This window comes from Lipophrys pholis (genome assembly GCF_963383615.2).
Source record: "Lipophrys pholis genome assembly, chromosome: 8".
NCBI classification, from domain to species: domain Eukaryota; kingdom Metazoa; phylum Chordata; class Actinopteri; order Blenniiformes; family Blenniidae; genus Lipophrys; species Lipophrys pholis.
In genome coordinates this window covers 10,231,379-10,256,964 of record NC_137630.1, presented here as the reverse complement: position 1 = coordinate 10,256,964, position 25,586 = coordinate 10,231,379, and the positions used below count along the sequence as shown (strand labels likewise).

Here is a 25,586-nt window from a genome sequence, read left to right as displayed (position 1 = left end):
ATTAGCTCATAACACTTATTATAATTTTAGGGTTATCTAAATAATAAGAAATGCAGCAGCCAGACTGTCGAGCTATAGGGGAGAGTTATTATTAACAGATCCACCTGCATACATAAGCCTTTGTTTAAGTCATCAATTTTAGCAAAACTATGTATTTTCACTGTAACTCTAAGGTGAGGACACCCGTATTTGTTTGGACTTCTTGGACTGGGTTTTATTTGGAGAATTGACCACAGGAAAGTTTAGCGGTTTCTGCTCTCATCTGAAGGTGAAATTATCTCTCGTTCATTTTCAGTTGAGGGGCTGCCTGCGCATGGGGTTTCTCCGGATACTCCTCCACAGTCCAAAAACCGCCATTTGAGATGAAATGGTGACTCTGTATTTGCCAATAAGTGTAAATGAGGGTGTGGATTTTGATCATAGTCAATACTGAGATCAGCCTCAGCCCCCGTTACCCTGAAACGGATAAAGTGGTGAAGAAGATGGATGGGTGGATGTAGAATTGTAAAGTTATAACTGAGAGCTTCTGCCTCTTTTTTCCCAAGATAACGTTCTTCAGTATCACAGTTTTTGACTGTATTGAGAACATCTTGTCTATGATTGGACCTCTTACTGTAGAAGTTCTTCGGGTGCAAAGTACATATGTGCACAAATCTCTATTTCTGGTAATTTTTTTATATCAGGGGTGTCAAACACATTTTAGTTCAGAGGCCACATTCAGCCCAATATCATCTTGAGTGGGGCAAACTCATAAAATAGTGGCATAGTAATGTTTTCTTTGAATTTGAACTGAAAAAATATGTTTCTTTTGTGAAATATTTCACAATTAATACAGAAAATTACTATAATCTCAACATTATTTTAATGCTATATTTGTGCGCTAAATACAGCGAAATGTCCAAAAGAGCTTCTCCTACAGCTGTTGCATTATGCATGTGTTTACAAACTCACCCCGACAGCATGGCTCTGAGACTAATGCTGTCTCAGCTGGAGTCTCAGTGTTAGTTCATTACTCATAAAAAAGTGTTAAAAATGAAATGGTTTCTATGCAATTTTCTCCATTTGCTTGGTAATTTTATTGGGCCGGTTTAGGCACACAGACCTTATGTCTGACACCCCTTTAGATGTTACAGTTGTGAGAAGTATACACATTCCAGGTACTGTCAGGAATAACCGCACATAAGGATTAAACAGGAATTATGTTTGGAACAACTGTGCAGATTTTTACCCATGAAGAAACTCAGGCGGTGACATTATTAAGGACTCACAAATAAGGAACAAGCTCACATATCCTCCTGAATTTTTCTTCCATTAAAGGTCGTTTTAAACACACACTATCAGGACAGCACTTCTTGCCTTTGTTTACTGGCTGCACTCAGTCCTCTTTCATTAAAGATCACAAACCCAGCCGCTGTGAAAGGGTGAAAGAAAGTTCAGACACCACTGAGTTCTCGCTGTGTTAATGACAACAACTGGAGTGAAAGCCTCAGTGTGAGAAACAAACGAATAAACATCCTTAAAAGTCACCAATTTTTTTAAATTATTTTTTTTATGTGCGATAAAGGTCAAAGGGGCATTTATGGGAATCCACATGAACAGTGAATGGAGGTGATTATGCTGGAAAAGGTCAGAGAGGATATCTGAGTGGTCGCCGCATTAGATCCGGCGCACTCTCATGCAATATGCAGCAAATTTAGCCAGGCTCGTGATGGATGCCAATTCCAGTTGTCAGCAGAAAATCTTAATATGAGCCTGCAAGCAACAAGTTCTTTCATTTAAAGCACTGGCTATTAATGGAGCGTAGGGTGTGGTGCGGCAGGAAGCCAGTAATAATCAATTTCCTGCTGCTGTAATCATAGTTCTCTGTAAATTAATTAGCATCTGTTGAGTGTTATGAAGAGATGTCTGCAGAGAGGGAGAGAGGCAGTTAAAGGCAGTGTGTGTGGGGGGTGGGGGGGGTGGGGGGTTAAACAGGCTGCAGGACTGTGGTGCATGTGTCAGGGCTGTTAGATTAAGGCCATCATAAGTCACTGGGAGATGGAACTAATGGTACCTCGGGTGCATGTGAGTGTGATATTGTGAGATCCAATCAGACACCCCGCGACACCCCGATTCAACCCTTCCAGTCCTCTCATCTTTGTTATCACCCTCCCCCCCCCTAGATACTAGCCCAATAACACAGAGGGGCTTCCGAAGTGTGAAATCTTATCTACCAAGTGGATGAACACTAGCACATTCTCCATTACAAGGGAATTTTATTCAGCGGGAATGTATTAAAAGCACAAGTCGGGGAGGCGAAGGAGCAAAATTCAAGCTGATACACTGCGAAGCAAACGAAGGAGGCACAAAGTGATGCCTAATTTGTTGATGTCACAGCAGTTGAAGGGAGAAAGGGCCTAATGCAGACAACCGATCACACAGTTAGGACTCAAATGGTGGAAAAGGCATCAAAAAGGGAAGGCATGCAAAGCGAATATCGACTGGCTGGTTAAACAATCAAATTACACCTGCACTTACTTTTAATGAAGAAAGAAGGAGACCTATTGGTTTTGTTCTGTCGGACTTTCTGGATAGAGGCTGTGTTCTCATTTTGTGAGTTTCTTTTCTCAGTTTTCAAATTCACGGATGAAAATTGGGGCCCAGAAATCCTCTGCATCACCTGCATCCGTGACAAATTGTTGAGATTTTCCTGTAGTTTTCCCTGTGAAGTGAGCTGCGCAGCCTGTGCAGGAATGTAAAGTGAGATTAGAAACTGTGGGGAGCAAAACAGGAACCGTGCATGGTGCAGGGAAGATGGAGAAGTGAACAACACTACATCACTTCACAGGACGTTTGACAAGCAAGAATACCCATCTGCCACCTGGGCTTCACAGGAAAAAAAAAAGAAAAGACACGGAGTTAGAGAAAGCTAAATCTAGAAAGAGTTCACTTATGTCTAAGTACTGTTGTTCAAAGTTATTAAAGATACACAATCATAATGTCACACTTCACAGCAGTATCACTCTGCCTCACTGATGTTTCAAATGTCGTTAATGATGCCATTAACAGCCGCTGGGCCGCCAGCATCGCCCTAATGACATGGGTGTTTTGTTTCTCTGGTTGAGATAGAAATGTACAGATTCATTAAGCCTTTTGAAACCAAGTCGATTCCTTTGGCTTCGACTCAAAAACGACAAACTCTCATAGTCTCATATTCCGGGGAGTCTCTGCTTTCATTTACTGTGGAGTCAGTGTGTTTGGCCTGAAAAGGCAAAAGCACTGACATCCAAAATGTTGACATAATGATGCTTTTGGTATTTTGTAATTCATTTAGTTGGAGCATGAAGAAATGCTCACATTTTCTCACAGCTGCGGATGTCCTGTTTAATTTGTTGTACAACATGTTTTTGTCATCAGTGCTTTGTCGCATGCTGCTCCTAACTTTTTAAATAAAGGGTTCATGTTTACTGCAGGAACCAACTGAATCACAGCCCTGCTGATATGCAGTACTCCAGCACTCCTTCTCATATGATGTCACTTCAACACTTTTATCAGTTTATAGATTTTCTTTGGTATGAGTAATGAATGCTTGTTCATGTCAGGATATTTATTGTATCAGTACCGAGCTGATAAAACTGTCACTTCTTTGACCGATGGTAACGGTGGGCTTCATTAAAGTCTATTAGGCTGTTTCTCCCTTCCTTTATTGTTTTATATTGAGAGGGGTCACCACTGCAACCACTGCAGCGGCACCGTGGACTTCAAAGACACATTTTCTACCACAATGTGGACGAGCTCCTGTGCACTTAAAGACTTAATTCAGGGGTTCTCAAAGGTCATGGGGCAACGAGCCTTCCCTCACGGAGTTCAAACCACGACGCGCGCTCCAGCTTCTTACAGCAAGATAAAGTTGGGTGCTTTATTTTCAGCCTTCCCAACCTTCATCTCATTATATAATAAGGCTGATAAAAACATGAGACAATGAAAAATATCACTGTATCACTTGAAATTCCCTGGACACTTATGAAAAAGTCAAATAAATGAGTGAGTATTAACCTGAGGAGGCACTAATCAATAGTCAGTATCATATATTCATGTTTCATTGTTGAGACCCAATGAAACACAGTAAAATGGCTCCAAAAACGAGAAATTTGATCTGACTCCTGGGGGCACTCGAAGCTCTGTGACCCCCCCAATAACTACTTTTCTGGCATCCTCATTCAGCACTGCTGCTATCTGTGCCACCGTTTTCACTTTTTTGGTGTGTTTCTTGTTGTCTTAACCTGCAACAGGATATATTTATGGATGAAACAATTGGGTAGTTTTTTTTTTCATATGTGGGTTTAACTTGTACAGCTCACATTGTGCTGTTTGTTTTCTACGTGTTGATGGAGGTTAGACTGATCTGGATAATGTCAGTAATGGAGGGAAAAAACAAAACAAGTCTACAATAGAATTGTGGGTGAACCGGTTGTCGGTATTGTATTGTAGGGAAATTGGATGATTCTCAAAGCTAAAGATTTACTCTGACAGTCAAAAAACCATAACTGAGAAGGAAAACCAGCCAATTCTTTTAAAAGCAAAGGTCTGCAAAACATCCGCAAAAGAGGCAATAATCAATAACGCTTGATGACACTCTGAAGGAGAAGTGATGATCTGCCAAGAAGAGGAGGGTCTTATAGAGGCTGGAGGCAGGGGACAGCTGCCTCAAATTACCCGGCGAGCGTTTATCTATTGGCGACCAGGGAGCTGAAACACCTGTGGCAAGCACAGACAATAACATGCCAACCACCACCCACTGTCACGCTGCAGCACCCTCTACAGCAGCTTGTACACCAAGCCAAAGTATCATTATCAGGCAATATTCTCAAAATCATCATTAAGTGGCTTCAGCGTACTGCGGTTTGTTTGTAGCCGTTTTTTGGCTGTTTGAAAGGTGGTGGATGAAGTTTGCTGTGCTGTTAAAATCTTTTCACACTGTTACAATGCTGTTTGGATTTATTTATTTTTTTTGGGGGGGGGTTAGGTGTAATTAATAACAGAAATACGGCTGTGTTGACTACGGGTGAGCCAGATGTAGAGCTCTGCTCCACTGGAACGGGAGCCGCGTCGGATCGGACACATCATTAACGTTAATAGTTACACCTGTGCTGCTGTTCCCGCTATGATTTGTCACGATGTTCCTGTTATGTCAAAATATCGGGCGTGAAAAAGCTCTGCGGATGGTGCGGTGGCAGATGTAATGACGCCAGGCGCCATTATTTGCAATCATCACTCATTATTTCTTGCATCTATGGTCCTTGTTGTCTTTCAATATTTTGATAGAATTTGTTTTATTTTTGGTCCTTCCACAGCTTCAGTGAGAGTAAATCCCTGTAACTACGATTTTTATCTCACATAAAGTGCATCAGTTACTTCAAAAAAAGAGATGATTGGAGGCAGAAAAAAGAGAAACAATAGAACAGCCTTGTATTTGCTGAAATCAGGATAAATAAACCTTTATTTCCAATAAAACGGTCTGATCCGCTAAATGATTGTGTGTATACTAACAGGCATGAACTTAATATTGTGTACACAGACATGTGGAAATGGATTTTGTAATGTGGGACACCAAGAATTGAGTCTAAAATAACACAAAGACTTTCAGTTTAGCAGGTTTGCTTTCAAGAATATGAAACATCAGGTTTGTTCTAGACTGAAAAATACTAAGAGGAGTTTATGCTAAAATGTGAATGTGCATTGTATGCTTGAAAATGTTTGCAGTGTTTATGATTGCTGTCTTAGGCCCAATTAACATGAAAATGATGAGTAACGGACATCCGTGTGGACAGACGACCAAGTTGGATTGTTTCTACAGATGACTGTCAACTATAAAACTACCAAGTCCCAGGAGAATCTGGACTTGGAGTCATGATACTCTAAGGACAAACATTGTTGTTATTGTCAATCTACTCATGTATGTGTAACTATTTACTACGGCCGTGGTGTGCATGCACGGTAGCAGCATTTCAGAAAAGTTGCAAGTCCTAACCCTAGCTCCAAACTGTCTTTATTGTAACGCTCTTTTTAGCTGACAACAGTCCCAAAGTGCTTTACATAGCTCATAACATTCACCCAATCACACACACATTCACACATCATTGGAGGCTGCAGCTGTGCAAGGCGCTGTCACGCCAATGAGGGTGGTTTTGGGGTTCAGTGTCTTGCCCAAGGACACTTCGGCATGTAGGCAGGCAGAGATGGCAGAGATGGGAATCGAATCGAGCTACGCCGCCCCATGTTAATAATGTTAAGTGTCCCTCAACCAAAACGAATAGTCTTAGTTGCAGAGGCAAAACCTAGCAGACTGAAAGTGCAAGCTATTTTCACGAGTTTACAAATTAGTAGTAATTCAAGTAAGAATAATATGATGAATGCAGCATGGAGTAATCAAAACCTTTGACTCTAAAATACACTTAAGCAAAACTATAAGTGTGTATGTAGGACACTTGCAGGCAACAGTTACAGAGTGGAAGTCACATTTAAAAAGAAGGTTTCCTAATCGCACCTATGAAATACTAAGCTGTTATACCTTGGGTGAACTCTTTTATTATGAGACATGGGAAGTTTATTAAGTTTAGAGTTAAATGCGTGAGGCTCACATTTGTGTAGGAGTTGGCAGCTTCTTTATCATTTGTTTTAACAAAGCAAGCCAAAGACAGCTTTTTCTGTGGCTGACTGGGACCAAGAGTCCTGATTTGTGTCAGGCTATAAAGAAAATAAATAAAAACATATATTGAAGGATGAGCAAAGCTCACAATACAAAAAGTACTGTATTGTTTTGGGTTGGGTTTTTTTTTCATTTTGGACCTACACACTAACTTCTGGTTAAATTGATCCCATGTCAAGTCATTCCATAAAGTTTAAAGTCCTTCTTTGTGGCCAATTAGCTTAGCATGAACATAAAACAGAAGGAAACCATGTGCTCAGTTCATTAATCCTAAAAACATCATTAAACCTGGCTGCTTTACAAACATGTTCTAGCTTTAACTGTATGTAACTGTAATGTGGTCGATTCCACAAAATCTAGGTCAGCAAAAAGTTATTGTTCGTGGGTCGAGAGGAGTTCAAATATGACAAAGACGATATATTCATTCAAATTGTTGCACGGTAAGTTCTCTCTTCATTCAACTCACCGTCCACACAGGCCGGCCTCGCCCTGGTGGTCCCGGCGATCTGGCCTCTCCGGCAGGCGCAGCGAGCCGTCTGCCTGGCGATGGTCCGTCTGGGTACGCTGCTGTCTCTGTTGAGCATCACTATCTCACAGGTTCCCACCGCCAACTGGCCTGCCAAACACAGCAGCAAGGAACAAAGTACATCACATTAGCATAATGAGACCGTGATGGACATATTACAGGGGAGCAACTGGTGTCCAGACGTCAAAACAACAGGCAGCTTTTTCTCTTTCTTTCTTAGTCTGCACAGCATTGAACAGTTTGATACTTTTATATAAAATCCCCTCAACAGAAATGAAAAAAAGATTTTTATTGTCAGGAAAGCGGAACACTGCGACGCTTCCTTATTTTTAATGCAGCGCAGCTGGTTGCTCTGTTGATAAAAAGTGTCTCACAGTCATCATGTGGAAAACAAAAAATCTCACCCAAAGAATCTGTAAAAAGGATATTTTCTATTTGTAGGGTCATAACTGGAAGTTAACAAGCCTACACACACACACACACACACACACACACACACACACACACACACACACACACACACACACACACACACACACACACACACACACACACACACACACACACACACCTAAAATCTTCACATCTTCACCCCTTAAAACACCAAACGCCAACACTTTGACCAATTAGACCACAGACCTGCTCACACAAACACAATCACCCATTTTGTCTTTTGGGAGAAAATGTAAAAGATTTTTCTGACTTGGAGCATCAATATGCTCATATGCTTGGTGAAGGACACCAAATCCACACTGTAACATACATTCTGGTTATTAATCCAATATACTTGGTATGAATTTGTCCATGGAGTTAGCTTAAGTCACTTTTCACTCAAGAAAAGTACATTTTTATGATTTGACTGGAGCTGCATAATATAGCTCAAATCTATTGTCATTGCTGAATCATCGTTTGCAAAATACATATCAAAAAACCCTGAATGAAGTGCAGTGACTTATGCCCCCATGCACTATGCATTCACACTCTGTATTCCAGCATATTTGCCAATTACATTGCCCCTGATAACGCAACGTTTTTCTCTGAATTATTTCAATATTACATCATACCTGTTTGCCACAAAGAAAAAGCACAAAAATCCAGTGGCTTGAGCCTGATTGCAAAACTCAATAACAGATCATATTCTAACACATTGCATGTATATTATTCCCACATTTGACCATTATAATAAGTGGATGAATCAAAAAATGTACAACCGCAATATTAAATTTCAAGGCAAGCTTAATTCTACTGAGACAGCAAATGGACAGAAGCGTCTTCCCTTCTGCTTCCATCCAAGCAAAGAGAGCGATAGTTTAGAGCTCTCCTGGCACTTCATATTATTGTATAACTCCTTGGCCACAGACGTGTGCTCAAACAAAATGGTTCCAAGCAAGCTCTTCAGCGTGTTACCTCTAAATTAATTACAGAAATGGGAAAAAGTCACAATTCACAAGGAGGCTTCAGCTGCCGAAGAGGCTGCCTCAAGCAAGCACATGGGATAAAACAGAATTTTTCATGTCAGGAAACTGAAGAATAGATAAACCGCTTGAATGAGATAAAGTGCAAGGTGAACGTACAGGAACATGTCCATGTGCGATGTTAGTGGAGCACAAATCCTGCATATTGAAGATGAAGATCCTCGAGCAACAAGAGCAGCTCGGAACTCGATCGTCTGTGTCAAACTGTTGTCCAGGTTTTCATGCAGCTGACGAATCACAATGGAAACTTTACAGCAGCCACAGGTGAACAAAAGAGCCATAACAATGATGCTTTGAGGGTTTCGATTTAATAAATGAAACCTTTGTGTGACACTTTGTAGGTAACACTTTTACTGAACACCTATTGTGGCGGCAGTTATGTTTGTGTAAATTATTTGGGGACCCGAGGGAACATATTTAATTGTCTTTTATTCAGGCCTTCCCGGTATGTTTTGGCGATTTATTAACTGTTAATAGTCTTGTGTTTATAGATAAACAAGCTTTAATCACAATAAAGTGCTTCGGGGCATCTGCTGCTTACAAAAACACATTTGGAGGAAGGAATGTTTCATTTTACGCAGACGACACGTTTCTCTTATCACCACCGCTGAGAATTAAAAATAAACAACACAATGCAGATTAATGTGTGTGCAAAACAAATCTGGCTCATCTTGAACTCATCACTTTTCCAATTAATTGTATGATAAATACCATTAAAGTTTTCGGAGTGGAACTTACTCTCTGGGAGAGAAGAAGAAACTTTCGTCTCCCTCCCTTAACTTTCCTCTGTAATCATCTGGAAAAAGTAACATACTTTCTTTTCTTTTTTTTTTCTCTATTGAATGGAGAGCTGCCAAAGACAGCCATTCAGGCTGACAGTGAAATAAAATCAGTGCGGAGAAGGGAGATTAGAGAAGAGCCGGCGCTGCAGCTCCTATAAGGTCAATCCATGGCATTCACCAACCATCGCTCCTTAATGCTGCTGCCTACAGTCACTCCCCAACACCCTCAAAGGTTCATTAAGTGGGACACTAACTGCTCTATGGAATAAAATGAGAGCAATAACGGCAAAGGTTGAAACGGCTGTTGATCAACACAAATGGCTCCTAAAACTAACTGAGCCGGCACAGAGGGTGTCGAGTTTCAGAAACTGTGAGGTTTAAAGACTTATGACCCCGTCAGTGCTTCAGTGCCGTAATGAATGAAGTGCAATTAATATTCAACGTCGCCAAAGGATGAACCATATTTGTACTTTAATGATATTTACTCAAGTGCAACTATTAAGTTGAACTCTGCCATAAAGAATCATGGTTTCCAGTAGAGGGGTCAGTCTATTGTTATTGCCTCTGATCCATTCTCCTCCACCACAAGAGTCGATTCCAAGCTTGTTGTGTGACCACAGTCAGATTCTATCCATCCCGTGGGTATGGGGTAGTAAGCCTGAGCAGCATTTACTGAGAGAGAAGCTAAAATATATGAACTCTTCTCACTTCAGTAATTACAAAGAAAGCAAACAGCAACATTGCACATGCTTTAAGCAACATGTTGTTATCAAACAACAACGTGCACGCAGATAATGTGATTTTGCATTTAATGGTAGTAAATGTAATTTTTATTGAGGAAAAATTATTGGATTGAAAAGAGTGAGCCATTGTTATTGTTGTGTGTTATAGGCCTGAGCAGCGTCGACTGATGGAGATGGATAAAAATGGTGACCTCTCATAGCTTCGGAAAGCACAAAAGAAGCAATGTTTAGCCAATAAGGGCCAGTTTACGTCAGACCAATGTCATCGAAACGGTGTTTTGGAAAAGTAATGTGCTGAAAGCACAATTGTACATGCTGGAATCACTAGTTGGCAAATAGTTATTTTATTGTGAAACAACAACATGCACATGCACACAGATAATGTGATGTTGTAGTAAATGGTAGTAGATTTAATCTTTGTTGTGGATCTACCCACACACGTACAGAAAATCTATTTACTGCAACTGTGGTGCACATGTGCAGGTGCTATGTGTTTCAGTGAGTGTTTCTCGTTTTCTGTGTTCAGACTGAAATGGAGTTGGCGGCGTCCTGTAAATCCAAAGCCAAATTCGAACTAACACACAGGAAGTTTAAGGTAGGAGGTAGATGTAGAATAAGGCCAAGTAGTTGTTAAAAAAAACTCAGGTATTTACTTTGTTTATTGCGAAAGCTATTAAAAAAGTACCAAATGCGATTAACATGGTGGTTATGGAAGACATACAATGTTATTCTGAACCTGACCAAAGACAATAAGTTATAACAAGCTTATCTGCGAACATGACAACAGAGATGCAGCACACACACACCCACACGCACGCACACACACACACGCACGCACACGCACACACACACACACACACACACACACACACACACACACACACACACACACACACACACACACACACACACACACACACACACACACACATTGCTGCGAGTTCCCAGTGTCCATGTATGTCCTTGATAATTGCCTTTTAAGCTAAGTAGGGGGCGACGGTCTTCCGGGTGACCACATACGGCTAGATTCTACATTAGTGCATCCCATGATCATATTAGCATGAGATTAGCCTTTGTTTAGCACTTTTCCCTCTCCGGAATGACTATTTACAGCAAACATTTGATAAATCTGCATCTGGATTAATGGATTAGTGGGTCCTGGTCTCCCTGGCACTCACTCTCTGTGATATAGCCTGATAAGACTGGTGTATTTTTACATTATATAATTACCTCTAGCAGTCTTGGGAGTCATAAAACACAATACCCTCCACAAAGAACTGCTATGCGGATTTCATTGCACCCCCCTCCTCCCTTGTGCACCACCTACCAGCACCACTCAGCCCACCCTCCACACACATTCTGCTGAGGCGGGTCCCTGTTATACTTTGTGGGTGCTCGGAGGACAGAGGTGCCATCAGATATCAGTGCTCTCTGCCATGTTTCAACACTGAACAGATGAATGGGCTTCATGCAATAAGCCTGAAGGAGGAGAATAAAGAGGCGGTGGCGGGGGTGGGGGGGGCAGTGTGGGTGGAGGAGCTGCTTTGTGAAGTGCCCGCAGCCGTGGCCAGCGCTCCATCATACGTACAGGAGTTAATTCATGTGACAGGGGGTTTCTGTCAGTCAGCGCTGTGAAGACACTTAGCCTCGGCTCTATTTCACATGATGAAATGCACATATGGCTGAGGCAGCGAGTGAAGGACGGCAAGGTTGCAGTCCAGGCTCTGGGTCCCGTCAAAGAAAAAGAAAGAAGAAAACATCGTGAGGATGACAAGAAGCCAATACAGAGCACAGAGGCTGGCTCTCTGCGCTGACTGGCAGCCTGGTGACCTTATCACCAAATCACTACGCTATCCAAGTGCAAAGTGTCAGCAAACAAACACAAACAGTACGGAGCTTGAACACACGGCTCAGAGCAGAGCTGTGAGAATGTGCTCTACATATCACCTCTTCGATTGGACGCAGCGCAGATCGCCAAAGTACCGGCAGACAAATATCTTAATATCTGCACATGAAAGAGGTCAGCAGGAAGTCACGGTCACTTCCACCATGTTGCCCTGATTCGACGTGCGTCACTGCAGGACTGAGAGCGGGTGGGCACAGCGAGGTCACTCAACCCCACACTGAGTACTGAATGAGTCCTGAGACTGAAAACCAACTGAGTCTCATTATTTACTCCTCTTCCAATTATTCACTGCTCTGAGAATGAAACTCAAATTGTGTTTGAGATGTTTGGTAATGAATGTGAAATCAGGCAGCAAAGTATATTAAAAACAACAATATGTTACTTTTACTTCACTAGTAAACTAAAATGATCATAGTAAATGGAAAAGAACGTGATAATGAGAATAAAAATAAAAAAAACACTTTCCTGAACTTAAAAATGAGTTTTTGATAACCTAAATTAAACTGAACTGTGTGTTTGTAAAACTAACTTTAATTCACAATGATTGCAAAAAAAAAAAAATGTTTTTATTGAATTCATGCATTCATTACAGACACCTGAGCTAAAGCTGTATGGTGGCAGATTAAACATCAGGTATTGTTTTGGTTTCTGGCTGCAATACATTTTACTTATTTATTTAAGTTCTCTTCATTTAATAAAATTTTTTTGTTTTATTTTATTTTATTTTAATTTTTGTCACACGGAGTCATGAAGTCTGACGGCAAAAGGCAATTCACACTAAACTAAAACTTAAAAAAAAAAAAAATCAGCTCTAAAAACTAATTCAAACTAACAAGATTTGAAACAAAGAAATCTAAATGAAATAATAGCGAAGATGAATGTCAGCTCTGTCGAGCCTCATTGTGCACAGCATTGTCTTCAGCTCTGCTTTAACTGAGCTGCCAGTTCCAGCCAACCTCAGCTATTATGGCAGCTGCTTCACCTTCAGTTCATCCATCCAGACGAACTAAGCAATATAACATACCTATATCAGATTTAACACACAATCACATGAGCCCCAGCTCCACATTTCCTCCCATGCAGCTGAAACCAGATTGGGAGCTTGTGAGAAAGACTCTGCCTCCTCCTCGGGGGAATTTGTCATAAAATTATATGACGGCCGCGATGAATGAACGACGACACGGATTCCATTTCCATATTAAAACAATCTTCCTTTATAGACTGTAATTACTTTCTGGCTGCTAAAGATGGAAGTGAGCTTTTTACAATGTTTTATTCCAAGGAGTTCCTTCTGCAAACTACAGTTTTGCAGCATATTTATTAAAAATTCCCCTTCTTGTAAAGCAAGTGCAGTTAATTATTCATTACAACATGTATTGTATTTGGAATAATTCCCTATAAAGACGCCGTTAAAGCTCTGGGTCCAGTTAAACATCCTGTCATTGATTCTAACCAGTTTTCTAATCAGACTCTAATGACTGTGCTTGACATCCAATAGTAAGTGTGAGTGATGATGTTCTTTTCTTTATATGTTTCCGACTTGACAGACTTCCTCCAGGAAGAAAGCGGAGCAAGGTCTGCAATGAAGAGCCAGGACATTCCCAAAAACATGTATCACAACGGATAGGAGGATTTGAAGCAGTGATGTGATGCAATAAATATTAACTGTGCAGGTAATCAGCCACAATTGATTCGTACAGGCTGCAGTTATCATCCTGGAAAAAAAGAGATAATTAAAAGTGGCTAAATCCCTCAAACAGCACCAATCTTAAATCTCCCACTGCTTGCAGCAGATTTGAGTTTTTCATTTTGAAAGCTTTAAGTTTAGGGCTGCAGCTGATGGTTATTTTGATTGTGGATTAATTTCAGCTATTTTTTTTAATGGATTTTTCATGAAGTGCTTTGCCAAAATCTCCCCACCCAGCCTCACGTAAACACCAAGATGGAGGGAAGTTGGAATAAATTTTTGGGGGTCAGCACGTTGTACAAAGACGACTCTACCTGGAGGAGCAGCAACAGATGGATCTCCACCTGAGCCACACCTACACAGTCAGAAATATTCAATATGCATGAGGAAAGAAGAATATCTCATCTACATGCAAAGCCAGAAATTGAGATTTAAATGTTTCCCTACTATGAAAGATGCGATATACTGCTTTGATACAAACAGGATATGAGTACAAGTACATACAATTGAGTCGCTGATGTTGAGTACAAATAAATATTAACATAATTATGATATTTAGAATAACCTAAAAATTTTATTTTTCTATTAGATGCTCTGGTTGTGACTTTGCCACACATTCCACTAGAATATAACAACACTGTCAAACTGATGTGCCTCTGATTTCTGGTTTAATGCCAGCTGGTATGATGTAAGATCTACTGAAATACAATCCACGCACATGTGAAATTTCAAAGGTACTAAATTTACTTTGTGTTTTGTGTAGAATTGAGTACGTTTCTGTTAATCGTGAAAGGTTTCAGTGGTGTAAGTGCTCCAGGAGTAAATTAGCATTTAACTGCACTTTTGCCCCACTTTTTTCTTTGTTTGCATTTTCCTTTAGTATTACTAATGTAAAAAAAAAACTGCTTATTCCTTTAATTGCTAACTTATGATCGGCTCGCCAATAGGCACGAGCTTAAGACGGGTCGATATCAAGCTTTGAGCGTTGGGCATGATTGTACTGGAACATCGTGATACTGGTATTGGGATCAGTGCAATCCAACTTGTTATTAAGCTCTCTTTGCTTAGGCAACTAATAAATATCATATTTTATGTGAACTTGCTTGAGGTTAAGAATTAACAAAGCAGTACAAAGTAAAAATGGCTGAATGGGGCAAAAGCAGAAGTTTCACCCAAGACAGTTTAACAGATTGTTTAGAAAAGGTAAGTTTTAACACAATAAGAACATATCAGGCTTGGAATATGAGGGGCTTGTGTTTTCTATTTTATGAATAAAGATATAAGGCGTAATACAAATACATCAACAAATCTTTTGAACTGTGAAGATATTGCTTCGAACAGAATCGGGAGTAATTGGTGATGACTTTGTAAATATTTTCTGGTCTTGCTCCTTTATCCACGTCTAGAAAAAGCCACCTTGCCTTCCGACGGATAATTTATTCATGAGTGGCTGCAACTTTGAACACATATGGTTTATCTATGCATCTCCTAAAAGATCTGAGAGGGAAAACAGAGCTAGAAGAGCTTCGTTAATTCAGCCAATGAGACCGATTTATCTTAATTACTGGAGGTATCATGTTGAGTTTGAAATCGGACAAAAGTGCCTTGATTTATTCAGATAAAACTGTTATTAAACTTCTCACATTAGAAATGGAAAGCATGTTTATGTGAGTCTCTGCGCAGGTGGATATAGTCCACTGGACTGGGGAAAATACAGTATTTGTTGCAGATAATTGATATGCTGGTCTTCTTCAACTCTTTCAGATGATTCCTGGTGCTGATACCAATATATGCACATATTTTTGTTTAGCATCTTTCATGTATTTCTTGCTGATATATTTAGGTCTACGTTCAGAGAATTGACCGGCAGATGTAGATGCAAAATACTGTGTTTTAAACATTTGCTTTGCAAAATAAGAGCTCTACTTCAAGTGATGTGGAAAAAATTCATATTTATGTATCCAACCTTTTCCCTCCAATATGGATATTTCATCTCACTTCACAACAACACCAGCACAGTCCAAGTAAAAAAACGTTTCCCCGCTCGTGTTGATCCCTTTATTTGACATGTTTGCTTTGTCTTATGATTAGAAATGCTTATTGCTTCTGTTGTCATACAATAAAGAGCTGTTGAGAACAACAGTAGTATTTTCTCAGGTACCACTACAGTCACAAGGATTTTATCTCCATTCAAGGTTTTCGTTTTCATAATTTTTTATTGAAGTTGTTTAGCGTAACTGTGATGTTTGAACCGGTCAGTACCATTCCTCAGTAGAGTTCCAATGTTCACAGGAAAAGGTAAATAGAGGGTTTAAAAAAAAGTGTAATAGGCTGATGCGAACGTGACAACATGATCATACTACCAGTAGTAGCTGTAGTAGTACTAGCCGTAGTAGTAGTGTAATAGTAAAAGAAGAAGTAGTCATAGAAGAGGTAGTAGTAAAGTAGAAGTAGCAGAAGAGCGAACGGTAGAAGTAGTACAACAACTACTATTAATAGCAGTAGTTGTTGTTGTTGTTGTTGTTGTTGTAGGGGTGGGAAATTTGTGAAAACTATCTAACTAGGATTTTTCTGACAGATACTGTGATTTGACTTGCGATACATAAACTTTAAAGTTTACCTGTAAACCTCAAGCACGTTGAAGTGTGTCCATTTCCTCCTGCTAAGATCCACTTACATGTTTACATCCTATTTCCTAATGCAAAATGACGCCCGAATCATTGCTGAAAGGTGCAGACATCGAAATATCAAGACTAACCAACAAAATCCACCCACCTTCAAGTAAACACTCCTGACTTTGCATATAATTTCCATTTAACCAATAATTAAAATACTCTACACATTAAACTAACAGTGAGACGAATGACAGGGGGGGGGAGTCGCTTGCTGTTGGCGCATGAAGCTGCTATGTTGGATGATTGGTTAGCAACAAGGTGAAGTGCTCAGTCCATTCATTAAAACATTTTGTCATTCAAAGATTAAAGTGCCTGCATTTGCATAGTGGAGTGGTGGAGGGCGGGCGGTGTATGCGCTGTTCACATTTGCAGCTTTTACAATTAGAAAATCTCACATCACAACTTGACTTGATATACGATTAATTGCCCAGTCCTAGTAAGCAGTAATAGTGATGTTCAAATATGACTTACCAAGTTATTGAATGATAAGAAATCATGATGATTATTTTTTTTAAAAGATACATTTTTAGAAGTTAAATTATTGTAAATGTGTAAATGTGTGTGTGTATGTCTGTGTGCATGTTGTTTTGAAATGGTTATCCTATTTCACTAATCTTAGCACTTCAGCCACATTTTGTACCTTTGGTCAGTTGCTTTTTTTGTTTAGTTTTTCGCTTTTGCACTGACTGGCATTTTAAATAAAGATTATACTCAAATTTGATTGATAAAAAGTGCAAGATAACAGAATTATTCGGGACAGTTGTGGATTACATGTAAATACTTGATCGGCATTTCAAATGGAAAACATCAAGTTATCATAGGAATGTGTTCTTTCCTCTGGATCCCATCAGCATTTAAAGGGGTCCTATTAAACAGCTTTTCAAGCCCAGATGACACTATACAGGGTTTGATTTCTCATTCGCTTGTTGGAGCAAAACACTTTTTAAAAATTGACACAAGCCAGGGAGAGGGATGACAGACGTTAGTCTCTTCTGGGGCGTCATTCCCAGGTATGGGGACACATCTTTCTGCTGGAAAACCATTAGAAAGTGAATTTTGCATAATATGACCCCTTATAATATCTTATAATGTGAAAAACCATCAGGAAGTCCATCATTCCAACAAACATTACCACTAAGTTTGAGTGGTGCTGTGGTCAAGCTCTGTAAGGGGTTGGCCTCATCCTCCCACAGGTTTGGAATTTCAGCTTTAGTTATATTAGTTATGAACCTAAAATGAATCCTATAACCTCACTCCTGCTATTAACAAACAAATCCAATTTATCTTTCACCGCAGCCTTGATTTCAACAGCCGAGCAACAACCTCACCTTCCCCTCGCGTCCGTCCCCATCTCACAGTTCTGTCTGTTGTTAACAACTCAGGACGACATCAAACAGCAATCTTATTTAACCGAGCATATGCTAGTCAAGGCAGCCGCAGCCAAGTGCATCTCATTACCTTAACACCACTCGACGCGTGCAGCGTGGCAGGTAGCATGTAATGGGACACCAGGTGAGAGAGGCAGATGTTTGACTGACCCCGTGATGCACGCTTCCTGACACTGCCGTGATCCTCCGCTGCCAAAACACGTGGGGCAGCAGAGCAGTGGAGCAAAAACACGTGCCTTATTCTAATGCGCCCGCTATGAAGGGAATACCACTTGATTTCACATGCTATCTGAATACTCCGCAGCAATCAATATTTATGCAAGTGAACGACTCTCTGCTGATGTCAGAGGACCTGTAATCGTACATAAGTATGCAATTTAATCCAGAGTAGTCAGAAATGAATTAGGGGATCTGGTGGAGGGGTGTGTGCGAGCAGCTGGGGGTGAGTCCTGGAGATGAGAGTTTTTTTTGTGATTTTTATTGTTGGTACCTCGCTCAGTTCACCGCTAATTGTTGCAGCTCTCACTTCCTGATCATAACACGGTGATCTTTCAATCTTCCTCTGCAGAGAAATGGAGTTAACTAGTGCACCCTCCTCCTCCTGAAGACTGAAACGCTGAAGATGTGCTCTATTTGCCCAAATTAAATTCTCATGTCAGGTGTGTACACAGGTCCACCCACAGGGAATGACAAATTGAATGTTCTAGTAGCAGCAGTAGGATGGCGCTCCTTTGGGACAAGGCAGGACTCGGCAGCTTTAGATTTTCTTTATAGGTTTCCTTTCTCAGTGGAAAGCAGGAACATGCTGTATGGTGTTTGGTGACATCATTCTACAGGACTTTCCATAAAGTTCTGGAGTTTTCTTTTTTTTTTTGCATAATCTGTAGGCAACCATTGTGTGACATTGCCAAGGGCAGTTTTAAAATACAAAATATTCCCCCCTTAGATACATCCCTCGCTAGTACTGACGGTGTAATTCAGGTCTGTCCTGTGCTACGCTCCACATGACGGAGACGGCTTCAGACAGATTTTTGTTGCAGCGATGCAGCAGAGTTGCAGAGATATTACAATGTGGAGTACACTCAGACGATTGGTTGTGGATGAACGCCGGCTCGAGGCACAAAGAGTGAATGTGCAATATGCCTTGCAAAAAGCGAACAGCAGGGCTGCTGGATGTAGTGCACAGAGGACTGTACAGCCACATTAACTCACTTCAGATTTGGCTCAGATAGCCCTCCAGGATGCCCTCCTCCTTTAATGCAAGCACAGAGAAAATAGTGAGCATCAGACAGCTATTATGCCCCCCCCCCCCCCCCCCCCCCAATAAACACTGTACAGTAACAGGAGTGTGTGGACCGTGGCTTTAACATTCAAGCACATACCCTCTCAGAAAATACCATCACAGTATCGGACAGAAAATGGAACAGGACAGATGACTGAAGGAACATAACTCAAATCATTTACACCACTCCGCCAATGATGGAGCAGTTTCAGGCTCAGAGATTTCCGCAGAGAAAATAACAATGCAGGAATGCGCTGAGCAGCGCACCACCCTCAACCACAAGGGAGGTCAAAGCTGACGGCTAGAAAGAATTCATATTCAGGGAGCTATGAAATATGAGCTTTGTGCGCTGCCAAATTGATTTAGCTGTAAAAATTCTTTTCATTTTGTTTTATAAAGATGCTCGTAGCCCCCATTGCCTATAGAAGCAGGCTTCAATGATTTGCTTACAATTTACAGCCAAGGTCATAATCAAAGCGGGTCTCCCCTTTGCATGCTTAATGCCGCCTTGAAGAAGACCGGAATGGAAATGATCCTTTTCACTTCAAAAAGTCAGTAATTCTCTGGTACTCTGATTAGTTTAATGCTTGGATGGGTAGGCCCTGCTCCCCGAGTTAAAAGAGAATACCAACCAAAGGTTTTTAAATTCATCATTCTGGCGTCCTAAGAAGACTCGACGTCTCCCACACAGGAGACGGTTTGTTAAAAATGGAAAAAGTAGAATAATTTACCAGGATAAAATCAGCCTGGTTGGTGAGAGACGCCGGGTCTGCTGTCATCAATGGATCTCCGACTGTAAAGCTGCAGTGAGTCACTTCAAAATTTAGTGGCTCAGCCTGCAGACGTGTCTCATGAAATGTGTGCTGTCATTCCCATCGACAGCTCCAACCGCAGAGCGGGGTGACAGGATAGATTGTTGCCATGATTGGATTATTCAAACAAATCAAAGTGACACATTAATTATGACATGCGAAGAGAAGCATTACTGTCTGTTGCACTGATATGACATCAAGTATAGGATATGGCTCATATAGCCAATTCCTTTGTTTTTACTCACAACTGAACACACTGGAAAACACTCATTCCATCACAATGTCCTATTAAATTGATTATGTAATCATTATCAAACAATTGCCTGTTTATACTTGAAGTAGAAAGACGGCGTTTTAGAAATCATTTTGAATCAGCTTTCTGGGCTTTTTTTGGCGTGTTTTTGGTCTTAATCGGCTCCTATTAAAAACAGATGTTCAACTTTCCTCACCACCTGTTGCTGCTTTTTTCTACCTGCCATTTGGTTGTTGTTAATAACTTCTTTTCTATTTTTCAGCTTGGCTGAGGGCATTAAATTTGTGATTTATCTACAAGCGAGAGGCATCGTCGGGTTACAAAGCAGAAGCATGGAATAATAAAGTGAGTAAGTCTGTACAGGGGGGAGGTTGGGGTAGAAAGATGGGTCGTCCCTGAAATTAAACATGTGTCTCATCTGGGGGACTTTTAATCAAGATTTGTGAGTAAACTTATTTGATGTGTTGAACTTATGTATGTTACCTATTCTAACCTAAATCTAACAAACTTTCATTAGAACAACAAAGTGCTATTGATGAATTTCAAGTACGAAAAGTTTATTTGAGCATTTTAGATGCATAGATGTGGATAAATGTGCCACTACTTGATAAAAGACTCATGAGAAAAACCTTTCAGGTGCTTTAAAAACCTAATCAGTGTTGTCGAGGTGGCAAATTAGTTAGTGAGTACAAGCCATTCAAGTAATTCATTACTTTGATATGAAAATGTCAACGCGACTGCTCCCTTTACCACAACAAGTCAATGCAACGTTTTCTGCTGCATGCTCTTGCTGCCACAACCAGGAATCCAACTCAGGAATCAGAGTGCCCCCATGCTGGAAGTGCTGAGTAGACACTTGAATATTTAAATCGATGATTAGTAATGCGATATGGTTCTTCACTTCTGTTGCGCATTAGGAGTCTGTTTACTTGACAACAGTGTTTAGAGACTCTGAAAATGCAACTTCATGAAATGGCTCCCAAGGTGGGGTTTTTTTTGAAAACCATTGGACTCTGGCTTAGGCCCCATTTACACGACAACGAATACGAGTGTGTCCGCAAAACTTTCTTCACTTTTGCGGGGTCCGTTTACACAACAATAGCGTATCCGTGAAGGTTTTATACCGGCTCTTAAGTTGGAATGTTTCTTTCACGGTCCCGAATCCTCCCTGCAGAGACTGCCGGAGGCGAGGGAGCGCTCTTACTGCGCATGTGAATCCAACCCCTGTGATGAATAGTTCCTTCTGTTCATCCGTGTGTAAACAAACATGGCAGCCCCCATAGTGGTATGACTCGCAGACCGTATTCTAGTTTTCTAGTCCATATCGTTAGATTTATAGTTGAGACTCACCCCTAATAGCATCCCATTCGTCATCAGTCCATACGAATGTCGGGTTCTCGCAATTTGTTTGTAGCGTATTGTTCTCCACACGCATGTCTGTGCGGTTTTATTACAAAAACAAGCAACATGAAACGTTGATGTGGAACCGGGCCTCAGTGGAAACGGGAAAAAACGTGACTTTCTGAAATTGCTTGGGATGTTTCTCCACAGAGACGACGGAAACAGTGCTACTGCGCATGCACACCACGGACATTGTAAGGAGTTGTTCTGCACATGTGCGAATAGATAGACAGTAAGAACAATGGCGACCCCCAGAGTGTCATGACTCCCAGTCCATATTCTCTGTGGATTTTAATAGTTTTATAGTTCAGTTAGCAGTAATATCAATCTAAATTTGTTGTCTGTTAAGACAAATGTCCGTGTACTCCCATTGATAATGTTTATAGCGTATAGTTCTCTGCAGCACGTTTGTGTGGTTTCATTACAAAAACATTAAATCTACTTTGTTTTCTGCATTTCTGCTGTTTCCTTTCAAATTGACATCATTTTCAAAATTTTCCCTTGAAAATGCAAAACTTTTCTGAAAGGAAAAGACAAAGTTGATACGTTTTCACTTCAAACTTTGTCACGAAAACAGAGTCTAAAGGGCACCGGTTTATATTGCAAAAGCCCAGTCAGCACTTGTCTTTGCATTATTTGTGATCACATCGTAGAAATATCATTTTTCAGGGTTTCACTTCAAGTTTGAAAATACTCCAACTCGTTCCTTCATGCTGCTATATTTCCCCCCAGCAGAGAGAAGTCGTTCCTGCACTCTGACTGCGCCGCTGAACCGGACTGTGGTCTTGTGAGGAAATCTAGACATTTCCAAATTTATCGTTGAATAAACTGGCAACGTTGAGAGCGGCTGACAGGTCATTCATCGTGAACGGTGCTGGCCCAATGGCGTGCACGGACAAGGCTGCCGTGCTTTGATTTCCTGTCCGGGCCGCCATGACAGATGAGCTCTGGAGATGGTGGAGGCAGAACGGCCTCTCGCCATCTCAATGCTTCACCTCTCTGCCCACAAGTTCAACGACACTCCATGTGGCCCTCAGGGGACCGTGCAGGTGGGATTGGTAGAGAGCTATTCGGAAAAAAGTGAAGAGTACTCGTTGGTGTGCAGCTATAAATACTAAAAAATAGATTGTACTGTAAACCCAGTCTCAGACTTGCTGATAAAATGATGATTAAAAAAAGCAGGGTTGGCCAGTATTGCTTTTACAGCTGCTCTGACAGGTCAAAGCAAGGAGTTTAAAAAGAGGATTTTAGCAGGATTTGAAGATTACATGTAGGGATTAAAAAAATACTCCATGCTTCATTCTTAAAATTCAGCTCAGAGCTGGAAAGAGCAGTGAGCAACATACAGAGGATGTCAGCCCTCAAATCATTTCTAAAGGTTTAAACCATCAAGCCGCACACAGGAGAGAGTCCGTTTACCCGGGGAATATATCAAGGATAGTAAAGTTCACCAGAGATTGATGGAGCAATTTGTACAATAACGCACTAATGAGATCATTTTCAGATGAAAACCAGTCAATAATAAATGGCTGAGGGGAAGGAGAGGCTTTGCTGTGCCTCCACAGATAATATGCAGAGGCTTGAGAGGCGGTTCAGGAGCTGCAATAAGGAGCCAGTGACAGCCCCATTTTGGGAGAAAACACTGCAAATGAGAGGCAAAGGGAGAACATTTCAAAACACAGGAAGTTCATTTCCCACATCACTGTCTACTTTTGTTCCCGGCAAGCTGCCAAAGACATTGATGTGGGCACTATCCCTCCTCCACAGTGGTAATTATGCTGCTGGCCAGTGCTTGATTAAAAGATCTAATCTGCAAACTTAGTGTTCAACATCTCCCAACAAGTTCCAGTGCTCTGCGTCTGCGACGGCGCTGGGATCCGTGAATGTTTTGTCATGGATGGCGGCCAATGAAGTGCAATGAAACATCCTTTTGCTTTCTATTCTGTTTCAGGGTGAAGGTGTAATTGCACCAGTGGATGTATTATTCAGAAGAGAAGCATGGCATGGCTGGATATAGACTCAGCCAGAGTGATTTCACAAAGCACCCAGGGCAAAAATCAAGCTTCTTCTTTGAGTGTGTGCACCTGACATTCAAATCACAGTGTTACTTTATCACCCAGCTCAATTGTACAAGCTCTCACAGACTATGATTTGTGTTGCAACATTAGAGCAGAAATATGTCATGATAGCTTGGCAAAGGGGTTACAATAGCCTACATTTTAAATTCCATATAATAAACTTTATGAAGTGTCCTGTTGACTAAGTAATGCTTAAATATAGCCAGAGGGTCCAATCCTATGGGGCTCTCAGACAAGATGATAATCTCAGTATCACATATTTGATTGCAAAAATGTTCAAAGTTGTAACAAGGTCACACAGATTGACTAAAAACGAGCACGGATGCATTACAAGTCCCTGTAAGGCTGTTTTATTGAACATTATTGGATTATTGGGATTGGGTTTATTTGTATTGTTTTGTTTTTTTTCCCCTCTGGATCACAGGATCTGACCACACCATGTGCAGCTGCATCCCAATAAGAAGCCCACAGAGACCTTGGCTGTTGCTGGCAAAGTAATAAATAGCTGGAAGTGTCCTTACCCTCTCTGAGCAGATGGGAGTAGATGAGCCAGAGGAGCAGCAGGCAGCAGAGTGACGCACCTCCACCTGCGGAGAGCGTCTTCACCCCAGACTGCATCCTACTATACCTTCAGCCTTTCCTTTAGATTATCCAAACTTTGAACGCCTGCGCCGCTCAGATGTCAAGCAGATCGGTGGAAGAGTGGCTAATCCAGTGGCGTCTCCAAAGCCTGTCGTCGGCATCCATTTTGAGGTTATAAAGAGAGGGACTGATAGTAATCCCCCCTTTTTTTCTCAAATTCCCTCGATGAGCCACATATCCATCCAGGCTGCTCAACACATACAGAAAGGCTACCAATGTCACCGGATTTGGCCAACTTTACGCAGCTGTGGCTTCAGAGCAGAGATTCGCCAACAGGCTGATAAAAAAAAAAAAAAGAAAAGAAAAATCTAAGTGTGTGTAGACGAAGAGGGGTGAGCAGCAGTCCCCCTAGCAGTTTTGATTCCTCACACGAGAATGCTGATGATGCTGGCGGTTAAAATTCAGCTCCCCTGAACGCCGCTTTCCTCTGCGCCACGCGCCGCTTCAGCACCAACTTCCAGCGCCGCGCCGCGCCGCCGTGCCGCGTTCTGTTTGGCTCTACGGAGAGTCGCGCAAGTTCACCGCGGCGGACACGACAAACATAACAATCACAACGGAAACTTGTCCCCAGAACGCGACACTCCAGCGAGCCATGAAGTCAAGAAAGGGAAAACAGATGAAGGCGCAAATGCGTCATGTGCGGCCACTTGTGCACAGCGGCGCAGTGAAATGTCACGTCAAGACGAGAAGCGGCGCAGCGCGCACGGACCAAACACACAGAGCGCGTCGATGCGTGCGGTGCGGGGAAGTTAGGCGCACTTGTCACCTGTGTGAACCCCTTTGATGGAAAGTCTGCAGTGGTGGTGATTTGGTCCCTGGACCCCAGGAAAAAAAAACACAAGCCCTCCTCCTCTTCCTCCTCCTCCTCTTCCTCCTTCGTCAGGGTTAAAGCAGCCTTATTCTCTCCCAGTCTGCTTTGCATGCAGGCGGCGACGAAGACAAGGATTCCCCCCCTTTTGATGAAGGCAGGGGTCGTTGTTGGTGCTTGTGCTGCCGCTGCACCCGGAGTAAAACTGAGTTACTGTGTTGCCATATGCTCTCTCTCTCTCTCTCTCTCTCTCTCTCTCTCTCTCTCTCTCTCTGTCCTAATTCCGTCCACAAAGTGAGAAAAAGAACTTTGAGCTCCAAGGCTATAAATTCCAAACAGTAGATGATGATGCTTATTTATATACATGAACAAGTCCCATCTCAGCCCACAGGGAAACACAAGGCAGCACCATCCGCCATCACACTGGTTACATGTTACTT

The 25,586-nt window shown here is 41.5% G+C and overlaps 1 protein-coding gene across 1 annotated transcript in view; it reads right to left on the bottom strand.

Moving 5' to 3' along the window:
• tafa5l (TAFA chemokine like family member 5, like) overlaps window positions 1-25,363 on the bottom strand; it is a 67,833-nt gene extending 42,470 nt beyond the window's left edge. Inside the window, exons 1-2 of the mRNA XM_080470382.1 lie at window positions 24,218-25,363; window positions 7,155-7,304 (exon numbers count right to left, since the gene is read on the bottom strand). Of these exons, the coding sequence (XP_080326508.1) occupies window positions 7,155-7,304; window positions 24,218-24,314 (247 nt within the window). The 5' untranslated portion in view covers window positions 24,315-25,363. The remainder of the gene's footprint in view (window positions 1-7,154; window positions 7,305-24,217) is intronic.
• Window positions 25,364-25,586: the final 223 nt, after the last annotated feature.